General features: G+C 42.0%; 3 protein-coding genes across 3 annotated transcripts in view; 1 reads left to right on the top strand and 2 right to left on the bottom strand.

The window, feature by feature from the left end:
• Positions 1-1,084: 1,084 nt before the first annotated feature.
• Positions 1,085-3,881, bottom strand: LOC104965935 (transmembrane gamma-carboxyglutamic acid protein 1-like). The gene is made up of 3 exons (XM_010795005.1): positions 3,807-3,881; positions 2,198-2,237; positions 1,085-1,360 (listed from the first exon to the last, which is right to left on the bottom strand). Exons 2-3 carry the CDS (start codon positions 2,205-2,207, stop codon positions 1,131-1,133), a joined length of 240 nt encoding a protein of 79 aa, XP_010793307.1. The 5' UTR covers positions 2,208-2,237; positions 3,807-3,881; the 3' UTR covers positions 1,085-1,130.
• A 2,662-nt stretch (positions 3,882-6,543) lies between these two features.
• Positions 6,544-12,355, top strand: tmem47 (transmembrane protein 47). The gene is made up of 3 exons (XM_010795004.1): positions 6,544-6,992; positions 11,202-11,342; positions 11,703-12,355. Exons 1-3 carry the CDS (start codon positions 6,767-6,769, stop codon positions 11,879-11,881), a joined length of 546 nt encoding a protein of 181 aa, XP_010793306.1. The 5' UTR covers positions 6,544-6,766; the 3' UTR covers positions 11,882-12,355.
• Positions 12,356-13,229: 874 nt separating this feature from the next.
• The window catches only part of tab3 (TGF-beta activated kinase 1 (MAP3K7) binding protein 3), a 9,494-nt gene continuing 5,426 nt past the window's right edge, over positions 13,230-17,297 (bottom strand). The window contains exons 6-7 of the mRNA XM_010795003.1: positions 14,612-14,695; positions 13,230-14,149 (exon numbers count right to left, since the gene is read on the bottom strand). Coding sequence (XP_010793305.1) covers positions 13,995-14,149; positions 14,612-14,695 — 239 coding nt within the window. The 3' untranslated portion in view covers positions 13,230-13,994. The remainder of the gene's footprint in view (positions 14,150-14,611; positions 14,696-17,297) is intronic.

Genomic DNA, 17,297 nt, shown 5'->3' with positions numbered 1-17,297 from the left:
CGCTCAGCTGTAGAATGCTTTCTTTCTGGATCGTGCTGGGACACCAAAAGGCAGTGACAAGACCTCCGACCAAAAGCGGCGACATGATTGTGCCATCGTCCATGCTGCGCTCTCTAGCTCACATAGTGTTCCAATACACCCCCCCCCCCCAACCCCTCTATGGACTCGGCTGTTCTTCCTGCTGATAATCATCACTTCCTGAAAAAAAAACACCCACATTCCACAAGCGCCACTGTTGGCATAGGATTACATTATTGGACACTTAAACCTTACAAAATAGCCCTTTGAGGGGATATTTCTGATTTATGCTGGTATGAGTTACTCAGCTGTAGTAGTATTGATTTGAGGCCCCTGGCTCCAGCTGGAGGTCTGTGTTCATAGATTTACAGCCAGCTATGGGTGATGGTAAGAATTCATTATGAAGATGAAGCAGCAGAAAGATGATTGAGTTTTTTGATACCCTCAATATATGTTTTTTTTTTAGCTAAACCTCTTTTTCAGACATTGCAACTAGTGAGTAAGTCATGTTAACCTAATGGTTATATTAAAGGTCCCCTATTATACTGTTTTTCATCAATATATTATAGGTCTCAGATATATACAAAACATGTCTCTGAAGTGTTTGGCTCCAAATACCAAACAGATCATGCATCCCATAATGCCCTCTGTTTCAGCCCTGTTTCAAAAGTGCTGATTCTCTGTCTGTTACTTTAGATGAAAATAAGGAGCCCCTCCCCACGACCCTCTGAGAGATATTTGGTTGAAAAGAACACAATGGTTCTCTAGGAGGAGATTCAGGTGATAAGGTGGGGGGTGGGGGGGGTTACCTTGGTTGGTGATTGGCTAATGGTTACACAACCCAAAGAAATAGTTATGACATCATAAAGTGGCCAAAATCTGATCAGCTCATTTTCAGACAGGTTTCTATATAAATGGGTCAGGAGAAAAAGAGAGAGAATCTTTGTTCCTGAAACTTTCAGAATCTCTTTACACAGAGGGGACACATGTTGATTTAGAAAATACATGAAAAAGTGGATTTTGCATAATAGGTGACCTTTAAACTATCCCTTCATGAGTTTACACGTGTGCCCTCGTTTAGCCTTACGCGTCCGGCAGGTGTTTAATGTGTTCTACTCTTCCTGTGTGTAATCAGCACATGAGATTGTAGGTCCGATTAGAAGCCAATCTCTTTTCCTCACCGTCTTCTCGTCGTTCTCGAAAGCCTCGCGGGCCTCCTCGTAGGTGCAGATCTCCTCGCGGCACTCCCTCTGGATGTTCCCCTGCTTCATCTCCTCAAGCAAGAAGTTGGCCCTGCGCAGCCTGTGCAGCACCGAGTGGGCCGCGTCCGCCGGCAGGAACACTGAGAGGCCGGAGAAAGAAGAGGAACGGAGGGGAAGAGAAAGAAAAGGGAAGCAGAACAAATGATGTAAGACTGAAATACGTGTGAGTGAAAAAAAGACAGTAATTGAGTGACAAGCCGAGACATGAGAAGAAAGAGGAAAGTACGGGGTGAGTCAGTAAGCAGAACTGCATGGTGGGGGGGGTTAAGCAAAGAGAGAGTGTTTTGAAAGAAAGAGGAGTAAAGCAGGAGTAAAGCAGGAGTAAAGGAGGATAGAGTTGCCAAAAAAGCAGAAAAGGGAGAGGGCCAGGAATGGGATGGTGGGCATTGAAACAAAGGCAGCAGAGCCGAGTGCTGCCAAGTGCCCACATTTCTGACTAAAAACAAAAGCTCCTTTGATTTAGGCTTCCATCCCTGGGCCACATAAGAAAAACTTGAGGAATGAACTTAGAGAAACAGAGCAGGCCTCTGTTTCACACGTATCCCAAACAAGAACATAAACTCATGAAACATGCCCAGGGGTTGTGGCACCAAAGGAAGTAATGGTGTCTGTGTGACTCGTATGTTGAGGGATGTGATTAGCTTAATAGGCAGAAAGGAACATAGTGGCAAAATTCATCAAAACAGGAAATTCCCTAAGGAAAGAATGGCAATTGTTTGCTTAAGACAACAGAGGAAAACCTGGAGAATCACATTCCACGACTAAGATTGTGTTTCTAACACGTCTAACGTCAACACAATAGACAAGAAAAAAGAAAAGAAATTGGAGATTATTTAGGAAATGTATAAGTGATATGGTCATGTGTGAACTTCTGTCTGTGGTGTAAAAGCAAAAAGGTTTAGTGTCAGTAAACGTACCACTGCCCATGATTCCTGAGCGTCTGTTTAGGAGGGTTTTCTGTAGAAGACCAAACAAACATTAGTGAAACGCTTTGAACCTGCTGATACAAATCAGACAATAATTAACCAAGACTCCTTCTCAAAAACACACATATTCTTTTGTTTCTTTCCTAACATAAACAGTTATTTAAACAATCCCTCAAAAGCAACTTTAACCTATTACATTTGGAAGGAGGCAATGACACAATTTTGAAGAATTTGATCATGCAAACCAGGAGAAAACATCTGATTTGAGCCAAATTACTTGGACATTTCACACTTTGTGAAATTCCTTTAGAAAAATACTATAAAAAGAAACTATGAATCAATGCAGGACATAGCAGTAGCACATTGGGAAAACATCACTCTCCTCTCACCACATGTTGTAACATGCTTTGGGGATAAGAATACTTGCATATAATATACAGTGGTGAAAAAATAACTACGTACATTTACTCAAGTTTTAGACTACAGTAGGTTTTTGAAATAGTATTTCCATTTAAAGCTAATTTATACTTCTACTTTGCTACCTTTCAGAGGTGAATATCATACTTTTTATTCCAACACATTTATTTGAATACCCGCAGTTACTTTGTACATATAAATACACACGATATGCTGATATGGTATAATGCAGTAGTGTACTAATCTACACAGTAGCATTTAGCTTGGTCCACAGCCACAAAGCTAAAATGCTCTTGCATGTTTAAAAACAGGATGAAATGACAACCAAAATAATAAAATGGTGTGAAAAGATTAACCCTGCATAACAAGTACTTTCACTGTCGATATTCGAAGTACATTTAGCTTAGAATACTTCTTTACTTTGTAATTCTGAAATAGGCCCTTTTGCATAATGATTACTTTTGATGCCAATAGTTTTCTACTTTCACTTGAGTAACCTTTTGAATGCAGGACTTTTACTTTTAACAGAGTATTCCTACACTCTGGTACTTCTACATTTACTTAAGTACAAGCTTTGAGTACTTTTTCCAACTCTGACTATGAATCAATGCAAGACATAGACGTAGCACAGCCGTGTGAAAACATCACTCTCCCATTTTGACAGACTTGCGTATTATATTCCAATGGATGTGTAAGGTTATAACAGTTAGGCGTTAAAGGGCGTGTAGTGCGTGTGACACATCCTTGACCAGAGTGACCAATGGCGGCTGCTGGATAGTGTTAAGTATTACGGGAATCCTGCTAGTAGCTACCCGATTTAGATCACCAGCGGAGGAGACAGCACACAAAGAGCCGCCGCCCCGTTACACAGATTACAAGACAGCCTGTAATAACACACCGAAAGCTTCAAAGATTCTAGCCAAGCCTATTTATGGTCTATTCTCGTCCGTCTGTTTAGCGGTGTTAGCTTTGGTTAGTGCCCCGTGTATTGACAAGCGGGGATGATTTGTAGGATCAGTGCGTCTCCAGCCTCGGATGCGATTTAACGAGCAACACATGATTCACACGGCCGGATATTCCAAAACAGAGGTCGAAAGAAGAGCCTTTGCTAAATACTACAAGTTTTAACTTCGTGTAAATGTTGTGTGTCAGTGTAAGAATACAGTTTATCACTTTAGCTCACCTCTTTTCGTCCCAAAAATGCGCATAAACGATCCCTCTTCTCCTCTGCCTTCCCAGTGTTGCTATGCACGTCGCGCATGCGCAGTGCTCTGAGTCTGTTTGCATCCAGCGCCCCTTCCACTTAGTTAAAGGGACAGAGACCCAAAATATTCACATCATACATAAAATGTTTTATAGCACTAAATAAATGTATATATTACTATATAATATGGGGTTAGCAGAATTGTCTTTTGAAAAAACCCGTAGTTATCTCATTGTCTTACTATAAGGGGATTTTGCAAACAAATTAAGATAAATAGTTAAAATAAACATTGCATTCAATTGAAATAAAAATGTTTTCTGGACTCATACAACCCAATAAGACGAATCACATATTAGCCTTAGGGGTTTTTACAATCTGTGCACACCCTATAGATAAGAAACCACAAACCTTTTTACATAGAAACTGCAGATAAACTTGATGATGAGAAGATGTGCAATAGATGACATGTGTAGAATAGACAAACATACAGTTACAATATAGACAGTTTATATAAAAAACGGATACATAGAGTGTGAACATAAATGAAAAACATAGATCCAGAAGGTTGTCAATGGGAGGAGTTTATTTTTTGCAAGTGTTATTGTGACCACTAGAAGTCACTCTTTACTCTCAGCTTTTCATTTACTGAGCACTGTAGTTAGACATAAGCTTTGAATGAAAAAGTGGAAGATGATGTCAGATTTCAGTCCCTTTTTATCTTCCATTTTCAAAACAAATTACTGTACTATAACATATGAGAAATATGAGGAAATCTGAAAGATACAAATAAATCCTGATTTGGATATATTGTGTAAGTTATTGCTGTTAAATACAGTTTCAATATGGCTGTTAATTAAGGTAGTACATTGCCATTGGCTACAGCACCAGCAAACAATCATGTTAACGGTAAACAACTTGGTTTTCTATTCTACTAAAGTGCATCTGAAAAATACATTGACTGCAACAATGTATCCCCTTAAGTTGAGTTGTTGTAACTTTTGACCTTTTCATGAATTTAGAGAAAAATCACACTCCAATGAATTAGAATTATTTTCATTAAACAATAGTATATCTGCCTCACATTTGTCCTCTGCTGCTTTAATTGAGTATTTTTCTCACACCATTAATCAGCTTGGGTACACTGCCGGACAGTTATTGATAGCAGAAACAACAGTTATCAATGTTCTATGTGACTTAACTTTTACTTAATGTTCTGTGTCAGTCGATTTCGACATTAAAATCGAAGCAGTGACATTTTGAACCTCACACACACCATTAAATATGTGTATTGCATCTGCAACTCCATGGCAGTAATGGTATATCAATGCTAAAGAGAGAGTAGTTAGAAAGGACTGTTTGTGTGTATGTGTGTGTGTGTTCATGTTTATAGTCACAGAGTCTACTGATTCCAATCTTTAATCATCAGTAATGGTGTTGAAAGACTTTGCCGCCAGGATCAGTTGACCGACTCCTTTCTCTCACACACAAACTAAAATCCAAACTACTGTAAAAGAGAGGGTTTTTTCGAGCCTGTCTGTTTTGAAAGGAAGCAACTCACATATAAATGGTGTTTATGAAATTGAAATCTCAACACATTGTGTCGTATTACATGACCACTGTTTTCTTTAATTAATTGGTTCCTCTCACCTGCCAGTAACCCTTTACTTTAATTTACAGTTAATTAACAAGGAGCATATCTTTTTTTAATGTAACTATCAAATTAATTTGATTTAAAACAATCAAATGTGAGTTCACAGTATATTGTTTTGTGTGTGTGTAAGAGTGTGTGTTACTGTATCAATAATTAATTCAGAGAATCTTCCCTCAGGACAAAGGATTAGCAAACTTCAATTAGGCAAAAAAAAAAAGGTTTGCTGTATAAGCTTCCCCTCAGCACATTTTGTGTGTGTGTGTGTGTGTGTGTGTGTGTGTGTGTGTGTGTGTGTGTGTGTGTGTGTGTGTGTGTGTGTGTGTCAGGAAATTGGTTGTTAGACAAAATGTAACCTGAAGACACGGAGGAGAGAAAGAGCAGTCTAACGAGGAGTGCAAAGACTTTTGCAAACGCAAAGCAGAGACGTAGTTAAAAAGTGAACCAACTAAAACAAAAATGTACTCTTTCTCGATTTTTATGTTACATTAAGACAAATCATAAGTTACTCTTTTGTTTGCCTCATGATGCCTGCATTTGATGGCTGCATGTTGCAATATTTTCCATAAGCTTTTTTTATTTTAAATCATGAGGACTTACAGAACGACCATTTTTAGGTAGCCTACTTGTACTTTACTTGATTATTTCAATTGTGTGCTACTTTTACAATACTACATTTAATAATACTATATATATATCAAACTAACTGCACCTTTACCAGCTTTGATAAACACTGACTTTACTGAATCAATAATAATAATACTCAAAACATATAATATAGTATTCTGAAATGGGGCAATTTGCATAATGAGTATAGCCTACTTTTACTTTTATAGTAAGGATAAGTATATGTTGATGCTAATACTTGTGTAGTTTTACAACACGGTCCTGAACGTTGGATTTTAACCCATTGACATTTAAGTTGACTTTGACACACTGGCAGGCTACAAGATCTGAGTACTTTTCCCACCTCTAGTTACTGGTAGTGGGTCTCGGCACTAGGACCCAGCAGGTGCAGCCTGTGTTATCTCAGCGGTCTGCAGCGCGGTCCCGTCAGCAGTGCGCGGTCCCGTCAGCAGAGCGCGGCTCAGCGGCAGCAGAGTCTCTTGACTCGGGACGCGCAGAGAACAGCGGCTCCCCATCCTGACCTGCTACCCACAACACGGGCACGGGCAGGGGGGACAACCACAACTTTGACTCCTTTTGTGGATCCGAGGAACAACACAGACCCACAACACGCAAATGTTTTACTTATTTTTCATTTATTTTGAATGAGTAAGATACTTTAGACATGTCTTCATCCGTGAGCGGCACAGAAGAGGTCCGGGTGTCCGTGTTGACGCCCCTGAAGTTGGTGGGATTGGTGTGCGTCTTTCTTGCCCTGTGCCTGGATGTCGGGGCCGTGTTGAGCCCGGCGTGGGTCACTGCGGACGACCAGTACTACCTGTCCATGTGGGTGTCCTGCTGGAAGCCCGTCAGCTCCGCGGAGTGGTCCTGCAACAGCACGCTGGCCACCGGTGAGAAACACTCTCATGTGCCCGAACACACACTGATTTATGGTGGCTGATGGGGTGATGAGCCACCATGTTGTTTTGGAAGTTTTAAACCAGTGGGTTGTACATGTTGTTGTAGGTTTAGGGATGTTTCCCCCTTGAAATGTCATATTTCGGGGTGCAGACAGACACCCACATTCATATTCAAATGAAGTCAGAGGGATAACAAAGAGTCCCTGCAGACAGTGCACCGCTGAAGCAATCTGTGGGTGAGAATTATAAAATATCACACAAGAGAGTGCTAAGTGTAATTACTTTATAATTAGTTATTGCCTGCTTAATTTAAACTCCAGAACTTTTTTCTACATGCAATAAGATAGTGAGCAATTGGCTGTTCATTGCTACCTTCCAAGTGGGAAATTAAATAAATACTATAAGTTTATCCTTGAGTCATCAATAAGACATATTTGGTTTATCTATCTAGGCTAGTTCACTTTTCTTCTAAAACATTTGTTCACCACTGAATGATGTGGGAATGTTGCTTTGCCAGGAGCGGGCCAGCTGGGGTTTCATTTGGCCTTTTGTTGCTCACAAAATGAGCCTTTGTGTGGGTTTCTTCCCCGGGCCAAGGAGCGAGGGCAACTCAGAGCAGAGAACTCCCCAGAGGTCCAGATGCCTGGAGATTAGTAACCAGGGTAACTTGGTAAGTGAAGCACTCCAGAAATGCTGATATTCCCCTATTTAGGAAATTCCTTTACGGATATCCCATGAAGGTTTATTTATGGAAGCATTTCATATTTTCATCACAATCATTCATTCAGGAATGTCATGTGGCTAAGAATACCATATGGATAACATTCGCAAAAATCAATCATGAATACCGGAAAACATTAATGTATGCCTTGTTGTGACAACTATAAAATTGAATGTAATCCAATACAGCAGCCCTGCAATATGTAATTCAAACTGGTTACGCTAGATGTTACACATCGGGGCTTTGCTGTAAAAGGTTCAACTCTATTGTAAGGTGGACAATAAAACTAAACAATTCCAGTATAATCGAGCCAGCAAACACAACTATAGCCTCAAACACGAGGAGATAAGAAAACAGTTATAAGCTTGCCAAAGGTAGTTTGCAGGGCTTTTTAGTTATATAGTTGTGTTTGGATGTTTTCTGCAATATAACTTATCCTAATTAACGCTTAATATTGTGATAATTATCCAATATTTTTTTCTTTGGGTAAAAGTTGTCTAAACTCTATTCTGGAAAGAAATGTAGCTCTATCTTACAGCTTCTTTAGTTATGTCTTTGTGTGTATGTGTGTCTGTGTGTGCACCTATATATAGCCTATAATTCATTTTTGGCTGACCTCCTCCTGTGCTCTGAGTGGTAAATTGTGTTTTTGTTAGTCTGACTAAATGTTTTCTTTCTGTCTGAGAGATGAGTAACTGTGGGTCACGCTGGCCCCGATCCTCCTCTGTCAGCGGAGACAAAGTGCACTTTGGTGCCATATAAAGACATGCAGTCTCCACGTCAGCTCTCAGCAGCGGCAGAAGCATACCACAGTAAATGCACACAGCAAACTGCCCATTTCCTCATGCGTGTGCTTGGAAGGCTTATTGATTTGAATCCCAGTAATCAGTTTCTACCCCCCTCTCACCAGCCCCCCAATATTTCCTCAGTGTCATGCTCTGGGCATTAAATAAATCCTGTTAGTTAGAAACACCAGCTGGCCTCTTAGATGTTCTGAGCTTGTTCTGCAAGGCATGTCTGTGTGAAGTTGAAGGCAGACATGACATATTGCCTTTTGACATGCTCGTGAAGTGTTACAAATATACAGTCTCATTTAGTAATCCTCCTCTCTTCCAGTTTTTCTACCTCACACACATACACACACTTAGGCAGACGGTCCGAGGTCAAGTAGAAAAGATACAGACTTTACAAGATTAGGAATGTGGAACGGTAGCACAAGAGAAGTGTGTTTGGATGCCATGTCGGTGCGAGATGAAGGACGAATGTGGAGCCAGTGTGTGAGTTCAGTCAGACGCGGTGAAGCCAAAGCATATTAATAATTGAATACGATATTGATCCCGTATTTGGGTGACTGTCTTGTCTTTGAGGGAGGTCAGAGCATTAGGTTGGACACAGAGAGATTGTAAAGGTTCAGCGTCCTGCTCACAGACATTGGACTCACGGACTTCAGGTTGATGAACTTCCTGCTTCTCGAACGTTCCATCTTCCTGTCTTGAGAGAGCGAATCTAAACTGTTGTGTGACAGCAAGAGAGACGCTCCAGGCTCTTCTGTGACACAGATCTCCCACCATTGTCTCAGACAAAGAAACAGACCCCAAAGGATTTTTTTTTGATTAACACTTAAGCAGTGCCTGACATGCACACATGGGACCATAATTAATGCTCAGATTGGATCTTGTGTACTGTATCTCCTTTTCCATCTGTCATCATGCGGGGCTCTGATAAATAGTTTGGCGCTTCCTGCTCGTCAAGGCCTTTAAGCACTCAGACTCTGGCTGAGTTTCTGGCACAACACAAAGGGTCTGTTCCAAATCTGAGATGAGATGACTTTCTGCATCCTGCTGTTTCAGAAGCGCACTGATAAGGCTTTCGGTTGCAGGCTGGCTGAGCTAAAGGCACCGAATAGACCGAGAGAAGATATCTCACCAGTGATAGGCTCTGACAACTGCGGGTCAAGTCACTGTGGCCCTTTGCTGAGGGAAACCAGTGAGGCAGTGGTACAGAAAGTCAAGGGGTCAGACTCCAAGGGGGGCTCGTGTTGAGCAACTTGTGCAGGAGCTCTGCTTTTTGTGGGCTCTTTCCAACATCCTGTGGTGACAGGACCCATTTTTAAACTCTAATTCCTGAGCCATATTTGGTCAGAAGTAGTTGATGTTTGTTTATATTTGAGCTGCTTGGCCCCTTGAATAAAGTTTCCCTCAACCAAGAGTGGGAACTGTACTTTAAGCTGCTTATGTTCAGGGACTTTGTCTCTGCTCGTTAATGATAGGAGATATTCTTGGCAATGCTTTATATTTCCTGGGCTCTATAATAAATGTGTACTTATATACAAAAAAGACAAAACATACTCTGAACTAAAGTCTTTCAATTCTCCACCCACTGTAATATTGGACCACTTACATAAAGCCCTTTATGCTTTGATGTTTTTTCTTTTCCCCTCCCACTGTATTTTGAGTGATTTCCTCCGGTGTAATCAAATGCTCCATCATATCCTCTGCTTGTTTACCAATGGACCTCCTGCTTCCGTAAGTACACAGTAAAACTACGAAAGAGACACATAATCCCTGAACAATAACATATAGTGTGTCTCTCAACAATCCTAAATTGATTGTCCTGAGGCTAATTAAGTTTCCCAACATTTTGTTAATCAAATGCAACCTTCTGTTTAAGTTTTTTTTTTAAAGAACACAGCAAACTAAAATCACTAGAAAATGTTTAGTTTCTCTTTTTTTGACAAACACATTCCCATTTTGTTCACTTTTTTGTTGTTGTTTCCGGTTAGGCATTCCAACAAGGATAGGAAGTGGGATTGAAACAGCACTTATTTCCAGTTGAGTGTTTTTGGAGTAAATCCGAATGAAATGCTGAGAATGCTGCTGAGCTGGCATCAGTCAAGAGGGGGGGATACTCATTATCTGAGTCACTTCACTGAAGCTTTGCTGCTGCATTGGGATCCATTACTGAACCTGCTGAAATGTGTGCGTAGCCAGGCGTGTGTGCGTTTGTTTGTTTCCTGTCAGACCTAAACTGCTGTGCTCGGTTCCAGGGTTATCCACCGCATGGTTCACATTCTTTATCTTCTTCTTCTGCCACTGGCTATGGATCCCCAGTGGCTCATATCAAAACATTATGAGCCACCAGCAGCTTTCAGAATACGCTTGAGGAGTTGTCTCAGACACAAATAGTCTATGTATACACTGTGGTAATTTACCAAAAACGTTAGTGGGTGTAATAATATGTCTCTTGTGTGAGATTGAGCATGGCAGTGTTCCTGCGGTTCAACAATCTGGCCTGTGACCTATCCTGTCCTTTTATCCCTCCTTGTCTATCTATCTAGTTTCCTCCCTCCTGTCAACAGAGCAGACACGGCTCTCCAGAGTAACCTCGTTTTAGCTACCTTTGTCACTCTATCTCAGTGTGATAACATGCCTTTCCCCCCCCCCCTGCTCTCTGTCCCTGTATGTGTGTGTTTGTCTCAGACTGGCAAATTGCCACGCTGGCCTTGCTGTTGGGGGGTGCGGCCCTCACCCTGATCTCCTTTCTGGTGGCGCTGATCTCCCTGTGCTCCAGCTCCAGGAGTCGCTGCTACAAGGCTGTGTCTATCATGCTGTTCTCTGCAGGTACGACATTTATTCTGAAGAAGGAAGAGCTGAAGGACATAGACAGAAAAAATAGAAAACAATCACTGTTCGATTTCCAGAGTCAGACACCAAAATCCTTCATTACTCGAAGATAGATATACTCTTCTTGCACTATTTCTATTTCATTTGTATTTACTTGCACATCTCAAACCATTCTCTTGCACTAGTTTATCTGTGTTATTTGTTCTATGTCCTATATGTTGCACTGTTGGAGTAGCCTGTGTAGCAGAGTGCCTTGGTTCTCCCTTCTTGTAAGCTGCTTAGTCATGTTTTAAATTTGCTTGTATTAACCAAACAGTTTTTGACATCGTCCTGTTTCCTTCCTGTTTTCCTCTGCAGTGGTGCTCCAGCTGTGCAGCTTGGTCCTGTTCCCCATCAAGTTCATCGAGACGGTCAGTCTGAGGGTGTACCACGAGTTTAACTGGGGCTACGGCCTGGCCTGGGGATCCACCATCTTTTCTTTTGGAGGCGCCATCCTCTATTGCCTCAACCCCAAGAACTATGAAGACTACTACTAAAATATGTTTAAAGAAAGAGAAACTGAGACTCTGCTTCAACCCGATGTCCTCTCAGCAATATGAACTCTCGTCTGTTACACAGTGCACAACCACAGACTAGAAAAAGAAGAAATACAAATGCTTATTGTTAGTTTCAGGACTGGAAATGAGCTGTTTCATTTGATACTGTGAACTAATTATCCAACAGACTACCCTCACTCATTGAACCGAAGCCTCGTGCTTTCTCAGAAGTTTTGGCAGCAGACCTGACTGTGAAAAAAGAAATCTAACCCAGCCTGTGTAGTTTGGGAGAGAATGTCCGCACTTGCATAACTCTGCTTCCCCTTTAAGGTGAACTCCAGTGGGTCTCAGATTTGGGCAGAAAATCTGAAGGAAGCAGATGGAGTCACTGCCCCCATACCAAGAGGAATGGCTGAAATAATTAACCAAGCAGAGCAGAGAATGATGTCAACACGGTCCAATCAGGGAAGCCAGGGTATCATGATCATGACAAGTAGGAAACACAGGGCACACCTAAGGAAATGCTACATTTCTCCAGAGATAAACCACAACTGGAAAGAGCGGCTTTAAGTTCTCTTGTCCTTTTGAGTCTATAAAGAGACGCTGCTTATAAACAGAAGCTACCTAACACAGTGAAAACATTCCACAGCCACCCTCCAAAGGATAACATACTGGTGAGAGGGACATTTACTGGTTAATGAATAGCACAGCCTATCACATGTAAACAGTGGGGGAACCTTTGGCAGCCAATGTAAACCTGCAGCCTAAAGCAAGTCATACCTGCTTTTTGATAAAACCAGGTTGTATTATATGTAATAATAAGCATAATATTCTCATTACAAGGAGACCAGTGGGTAGGAAGATGGCAAAAGGAACATGTCTGCCAAGTGTGTGCGCATGAACATACCACCCAGCATGCCCTGCTCACACACCTCCCTCCCCATGTGATGCCTCCTTATCTTCTCCCCCTGTAGGGAATGGGAATGCTCTCACTAGAAGAGGCAGTGAATATACAACACATTTCATACAGGGAGATGCTGTAGTATAAAATCATTCTAGTTCCGCAAAAGTAAGTACACTTAGTTTTTGCATCTAATTTAAAGTCCATGATAAAGTACTTTAAGAGATGAGCGAGTGTGCTGCTCCTGTACTGGTAATAACATAGCTTTTCAAACCTCATTCAACTTCTCCAACCCCCTCTTGCAACATTAGTGCAAGTGAGTGAGTGTGTGCATGCCCCTAGCATTAGCTGCTGTGTTTCTGATTCCCACTGGTTTGATTACTTGCATAATAAACATGTACTGGAAAAAATAGGTGTGTTTGTTTCATGTGAGGAAAAAGGATCATCTGGGAATTATTAAAAAAAACTATGCCGACATGCCAGCTGTGCATGGTCAAGTCACATAGAATCAGCTCCTTTATTAAGTACAGCAAGTTGAGGCATTTGCACAGGAAATCAACATCTTCTGAACACGTAATACAGGGTGGCATAATATGCATAGAAGTACCAGGAATATACTTTTATGCAAATGTCTTTAGTGTTCTTCTTTCAGTGAAATTAGCTCTAATACGGAGCCGGATACAGTGTACAGTCTACATTTCGCATTACTCAGAATGTGTATAGCATTGCTTTCATTGTTCCACTGTCAGAGTCCTAGATTAAAGTGGAAGTGCCTCCATGTTGAGTTCAGGAATGGGCGCAGTTGTGTAAACGGGGCAGTCACTCTTTCTGCGTGGAATGTTCTCTAGGTAAACCGCTGGCTCCTCCTTCTCATCCCTCATTCCCTTTGACCTTTCCGAAGCCCCGACCCACAAACTGCCGGAGTTGCTGCGTTCCAGTCCCTCTTTTTACACATTTGCCATGATAAGAGTCTCCAACTGCCCTGAATAAGAATCATCATCCTCCAATGGAAATAAAGGGTCAAAGTGCACAGGAGTAGTAGATGGGAGCAGGACAAGTGGGCACAGAGGGAAAGTGGCTCTTCCTCAGCAGGTAAGAGGGGCTTGTATATTGATTGACAGGGAAAGACCTCTAGACAGAGGGGTGGGGATATACTATCCAAGGTTCGGCAGGGGATAGGGCGGGGGTGGGCAGTACAGCACAGCGCTAAGCTCAGGTGTAGCGCGGCATCTCGCACTGTTCACAGCGGTTGAGGGCGGGGTGGTTGAGAAAGGTGCAGCTTTCACAGTTCCAATGGGCTCCTTCAAAGTCCTCGTCCCTCTGGGGCCCCGGCGCCGGCACCGGCACCGGCTTTGGGCCCGGCTCTCCTTCAAACAAAAACATAGGAGAGGCCATTTATTAAAAAGGGTGTTTATAAATGTGATAAAATGAATAACCCCAAAATGTAAGAGTTGTCAACTTAGGGCGGGAAATTAACCATGGCTGTCACTGTCTGTATAGATGTTGACAGACTATTCACTTAATGGCAAGGTTTCTAGTCTGGTTTCCATGGCAACACATTTCTGGAGACCAAAAAAGTCATTTCAGGTTTTTGTCGTGGTTTTTCAAATAAAATGTTTCAAATCTTGAATGTACTGCAAGACAAAGGGGACAAATACTGTTTGTGAGCAATGACCCAACTGGTCACGCATAGAAACTCAAATCTGTTCCTTGGCAACAGGTTAACTTATGATCAATTTACAGACCTATTTTTTCTTCCCTTCTTTACAAATCCCATTGAAAAACTCTCATGACTCACTCTTATGTTGTGAAAAATTGAAATGTCTCACCTTTCTTTCCAGGTTTGGGCGGCACAATAGGACCGGGCTGAATGTGGTCATAAAAGTTGTTCATTGCTTTTGGATCAAACTTTTCTGTGGAGGAAAACCAGAAACAGAAGTTTGTTAGGAAGTGTCCATCCTGAGAAGAGGCCTAATCCGTCCAACTGGTTTACAGCTTTTCTCTTGAAACTCCTGACTGACTGCCGTGGTCAGACAGACGGTAACAGCATCCTTATTCATTGCAACAAAGAGGAATACAAAAAAAAAAAGATGCAGGGTCCTTATGCAAAAAAGTTAAATCCATCTCAATTTCCACAGAAACGTCATGAAACATCATCTGGCTAGTACTTTGTTAGTCAACCAAATGCATGCACTGTTTTGGCACCAATAAGACTTTAAATGCATGAGTCTTGGATTTTTTTAAAAAGCCAATTGGGTGCTTTGTCCAAATCAGATTAATCGCAACATTTTTAACAAACTATTTCATTGTCTGCTTGGATGCATAGTTTTAGCAGCATCAACAAGATATATAGGCCTAACGGCTCCAGGCTTGCAGTTAGAGTGATTAACTGATTTATTTTTGCAACTGGAAGGAATTTTCTGCAAGGAACGTTCTGAAGTTCAATTAAATGCTTTGTGAAGCTGAGCTCAAAAAGGCACGCAAAGATCACTCGCACAAATTACGCTTTTAACATAATTACCACCAATTTCAAAGGCCTACAACACCATCCATTCATTCCACTTCATTCTACTCTACAAATAGATTTTTTTCCCCCCAATAAATAAAACTGGTCGAAGCCTCAAATGTAAAATACCAGAAGTAACAAAAAAAATAAAAGAAATCTCTGTGTAAATAACAGAAAAAGGTAAACACAGCTGTGTACATCTGTGTAACTTTTATGATACTAACTTTAAGCTTGCATTTATTCCCTGCCACTCGTCCGTGACCACGACGCCATCTGCGATCGATTAACTTGTGGACAATGATCCCTCGCTCCCTTGCTCTGATCTCGTCTCCTTCTGGCCTGTTAAGTGGCCTGCCTCACACAGGGTGACTGGCTGTCCACATGATGTGGCCTGCCGACATGGCCACTGTCATACAGATCATAAATCAAAGCCCTTGATTGGTCTCTGTGTGTCATTCAAGCTCGGGATAACTTCAGCTCAGGTGAGGTAAAAGACTCTGAGTGTTTAGATGGTTAACTTAGTCTAAGTTCTCAGTGGGTCTCAAACGGTGTGGTCACCATTTATGTAAACACATATTTCCATTTGAGAGGGTAGTGATTTGTCTAATGCAGCGGTTTTCAAAGTGTGAGGCGCGCCTCCCCTGGGGGGCGCCAGAGAGCTTCAGGGGAGGCGCAACGTGAGACACAAAAGAACGAGAAAAAGACGAGTAAAGTGACACTTGCCCACTTGTGGCTGTCTGTGGAGACCGAGTTCCCCCACCTCGCCAAAAAGGCTGTAAAAGTGCTCATTCCCTTCACCTCCACCTACCTGTGTGAGTGCAGGTTTTCCGCATTGACTTTGATCAAAAGCAAGTGCCGGTAAAGGCTGCAGCCAGAGTATGATCTGCGTTTATTCCTCTGTGCATCAAAGACGCAGACTCATTGTTCCCACTAAAGTAGGGGTGAGTGTAATAAGGAGGCAAAGTTGATGTTCAGTGTGTTACCGGGAGCATATAAGGATGTATCCACCATGTTGAAAATGTTAAAAAAAATATGTCTTGAGAACACGGCGTGCGGAAACATACGGGTCGTGCTGCAGCTAGATGTGCCTGTCCTCTGTAAGAAGGTGTCGGCGACTGACATGTAAGGAAGAACGGCTGTCCACAGGCTGTTCCAACTTTAACAACTGTATTAACTTCCAGGGTAGTGAATTGAACATGCAATCGTAATTGGGTGTGTGGTATATGCACGAACACGCATGTTCCACAACCCTTGAGTGTCTCCCCGCAGGACAAGGTCTAGAAAGTTCGGTTGGAGGGGGGCTCGACTACAGGGGCTAATTCCCCGCCTGGTCCCCCAAAAAAAAAAAAGTCACACCCATCCCACTCGGAGGGGGGAGCGCTCCTTGTACTTCTGTTCCCGGAACCGCGGGGCGGAGGGGTTAATAACTAAGGAAAATAATAATAACTAACAACACCAAACATTTAAAGTCCCCATAAGTTTAACGTAAAGGGTTTTCCTTCCCACGGTCAAATTTCCTCTTTTACATTTAATTTTTTACAAAAGACAAAAAGCCGCGACAGATTGAAAAGGGCCGGTTAAACCCTTTTAATGGGAGGCCACTGACCAAAGAAAGAAGGCGGAGACCACAGAGCCAGGAGCCACCACACAACCCCCACACACACACCTACAAGCTAGCACCGAATCTGCCACCGGTCGCGCTCACTCACACGACCTCATCGCAGGTGGGAGGGGAAATTTTTGGTAATTTCTTTTGGGGTTCAATTTTGGAAAAAATTTCGTTAAAAAATACAAAAAATTGTTGATAACAAATTAACATTTCTTGAAGGGGGGGTGATGGAACCCCCTGATAAGGAACGCTTTTGGGCGGGAAGATCGTTATTCGCGGCCTTAACCAGAGGGTTTTGGGGTAACTAACGTTTAGACATTTGCACGGTGAACAAATACATAATTTGTTCCTAAGCTGTTCCGGCCGGACAAGCCCCTTTTTACTTCACAACAAGGGTCAA

This window comes from Notothenia coriiceps, unplaced genomic scaffold (genome assembly GCF_000735185.1).
Source record: "Notothenia coriiceps isolate Sejong01 unplaced genomic scaffold, NC01 NC01_scaffold00037246, whole genome shotgun sequence".
NCBI lineage: Eukaryota > Metazoa > Chordata > Actinopteri > Perciformes > Nototheniidae > Notothenia > Notothenia coriiceps.
Note: the sequence above shows the minus strand (reverse complement) of the source record. Positions and strands in the feature narration are given on the sequence as shown.

Bases quoted from the DNA above. Each gene is read 5' to 3' on its own strand.
- tmem47 (XM_010795004.1), top strand. From the start codon at position 6,767: ATGTCTTCATCCGTGAGCGGCACAGAAGAGGTCCGGGTGTCCGTGTTG. The intron at 6,993-11,201 runs GTGAGAAACACT...TGTTTGTCTCAG, and splicing joins CAACAGCACGCTGGCCACCG to ACTGGCAAATTGCCACGCTG. The intron at 11,343-11,702 runs GTACGACATTTA...TTTCCTCTGCAG, and splicing joins TATCATGCTGTTCTCTGCAG to TGGTGCTCCAGCTGTGCAGC.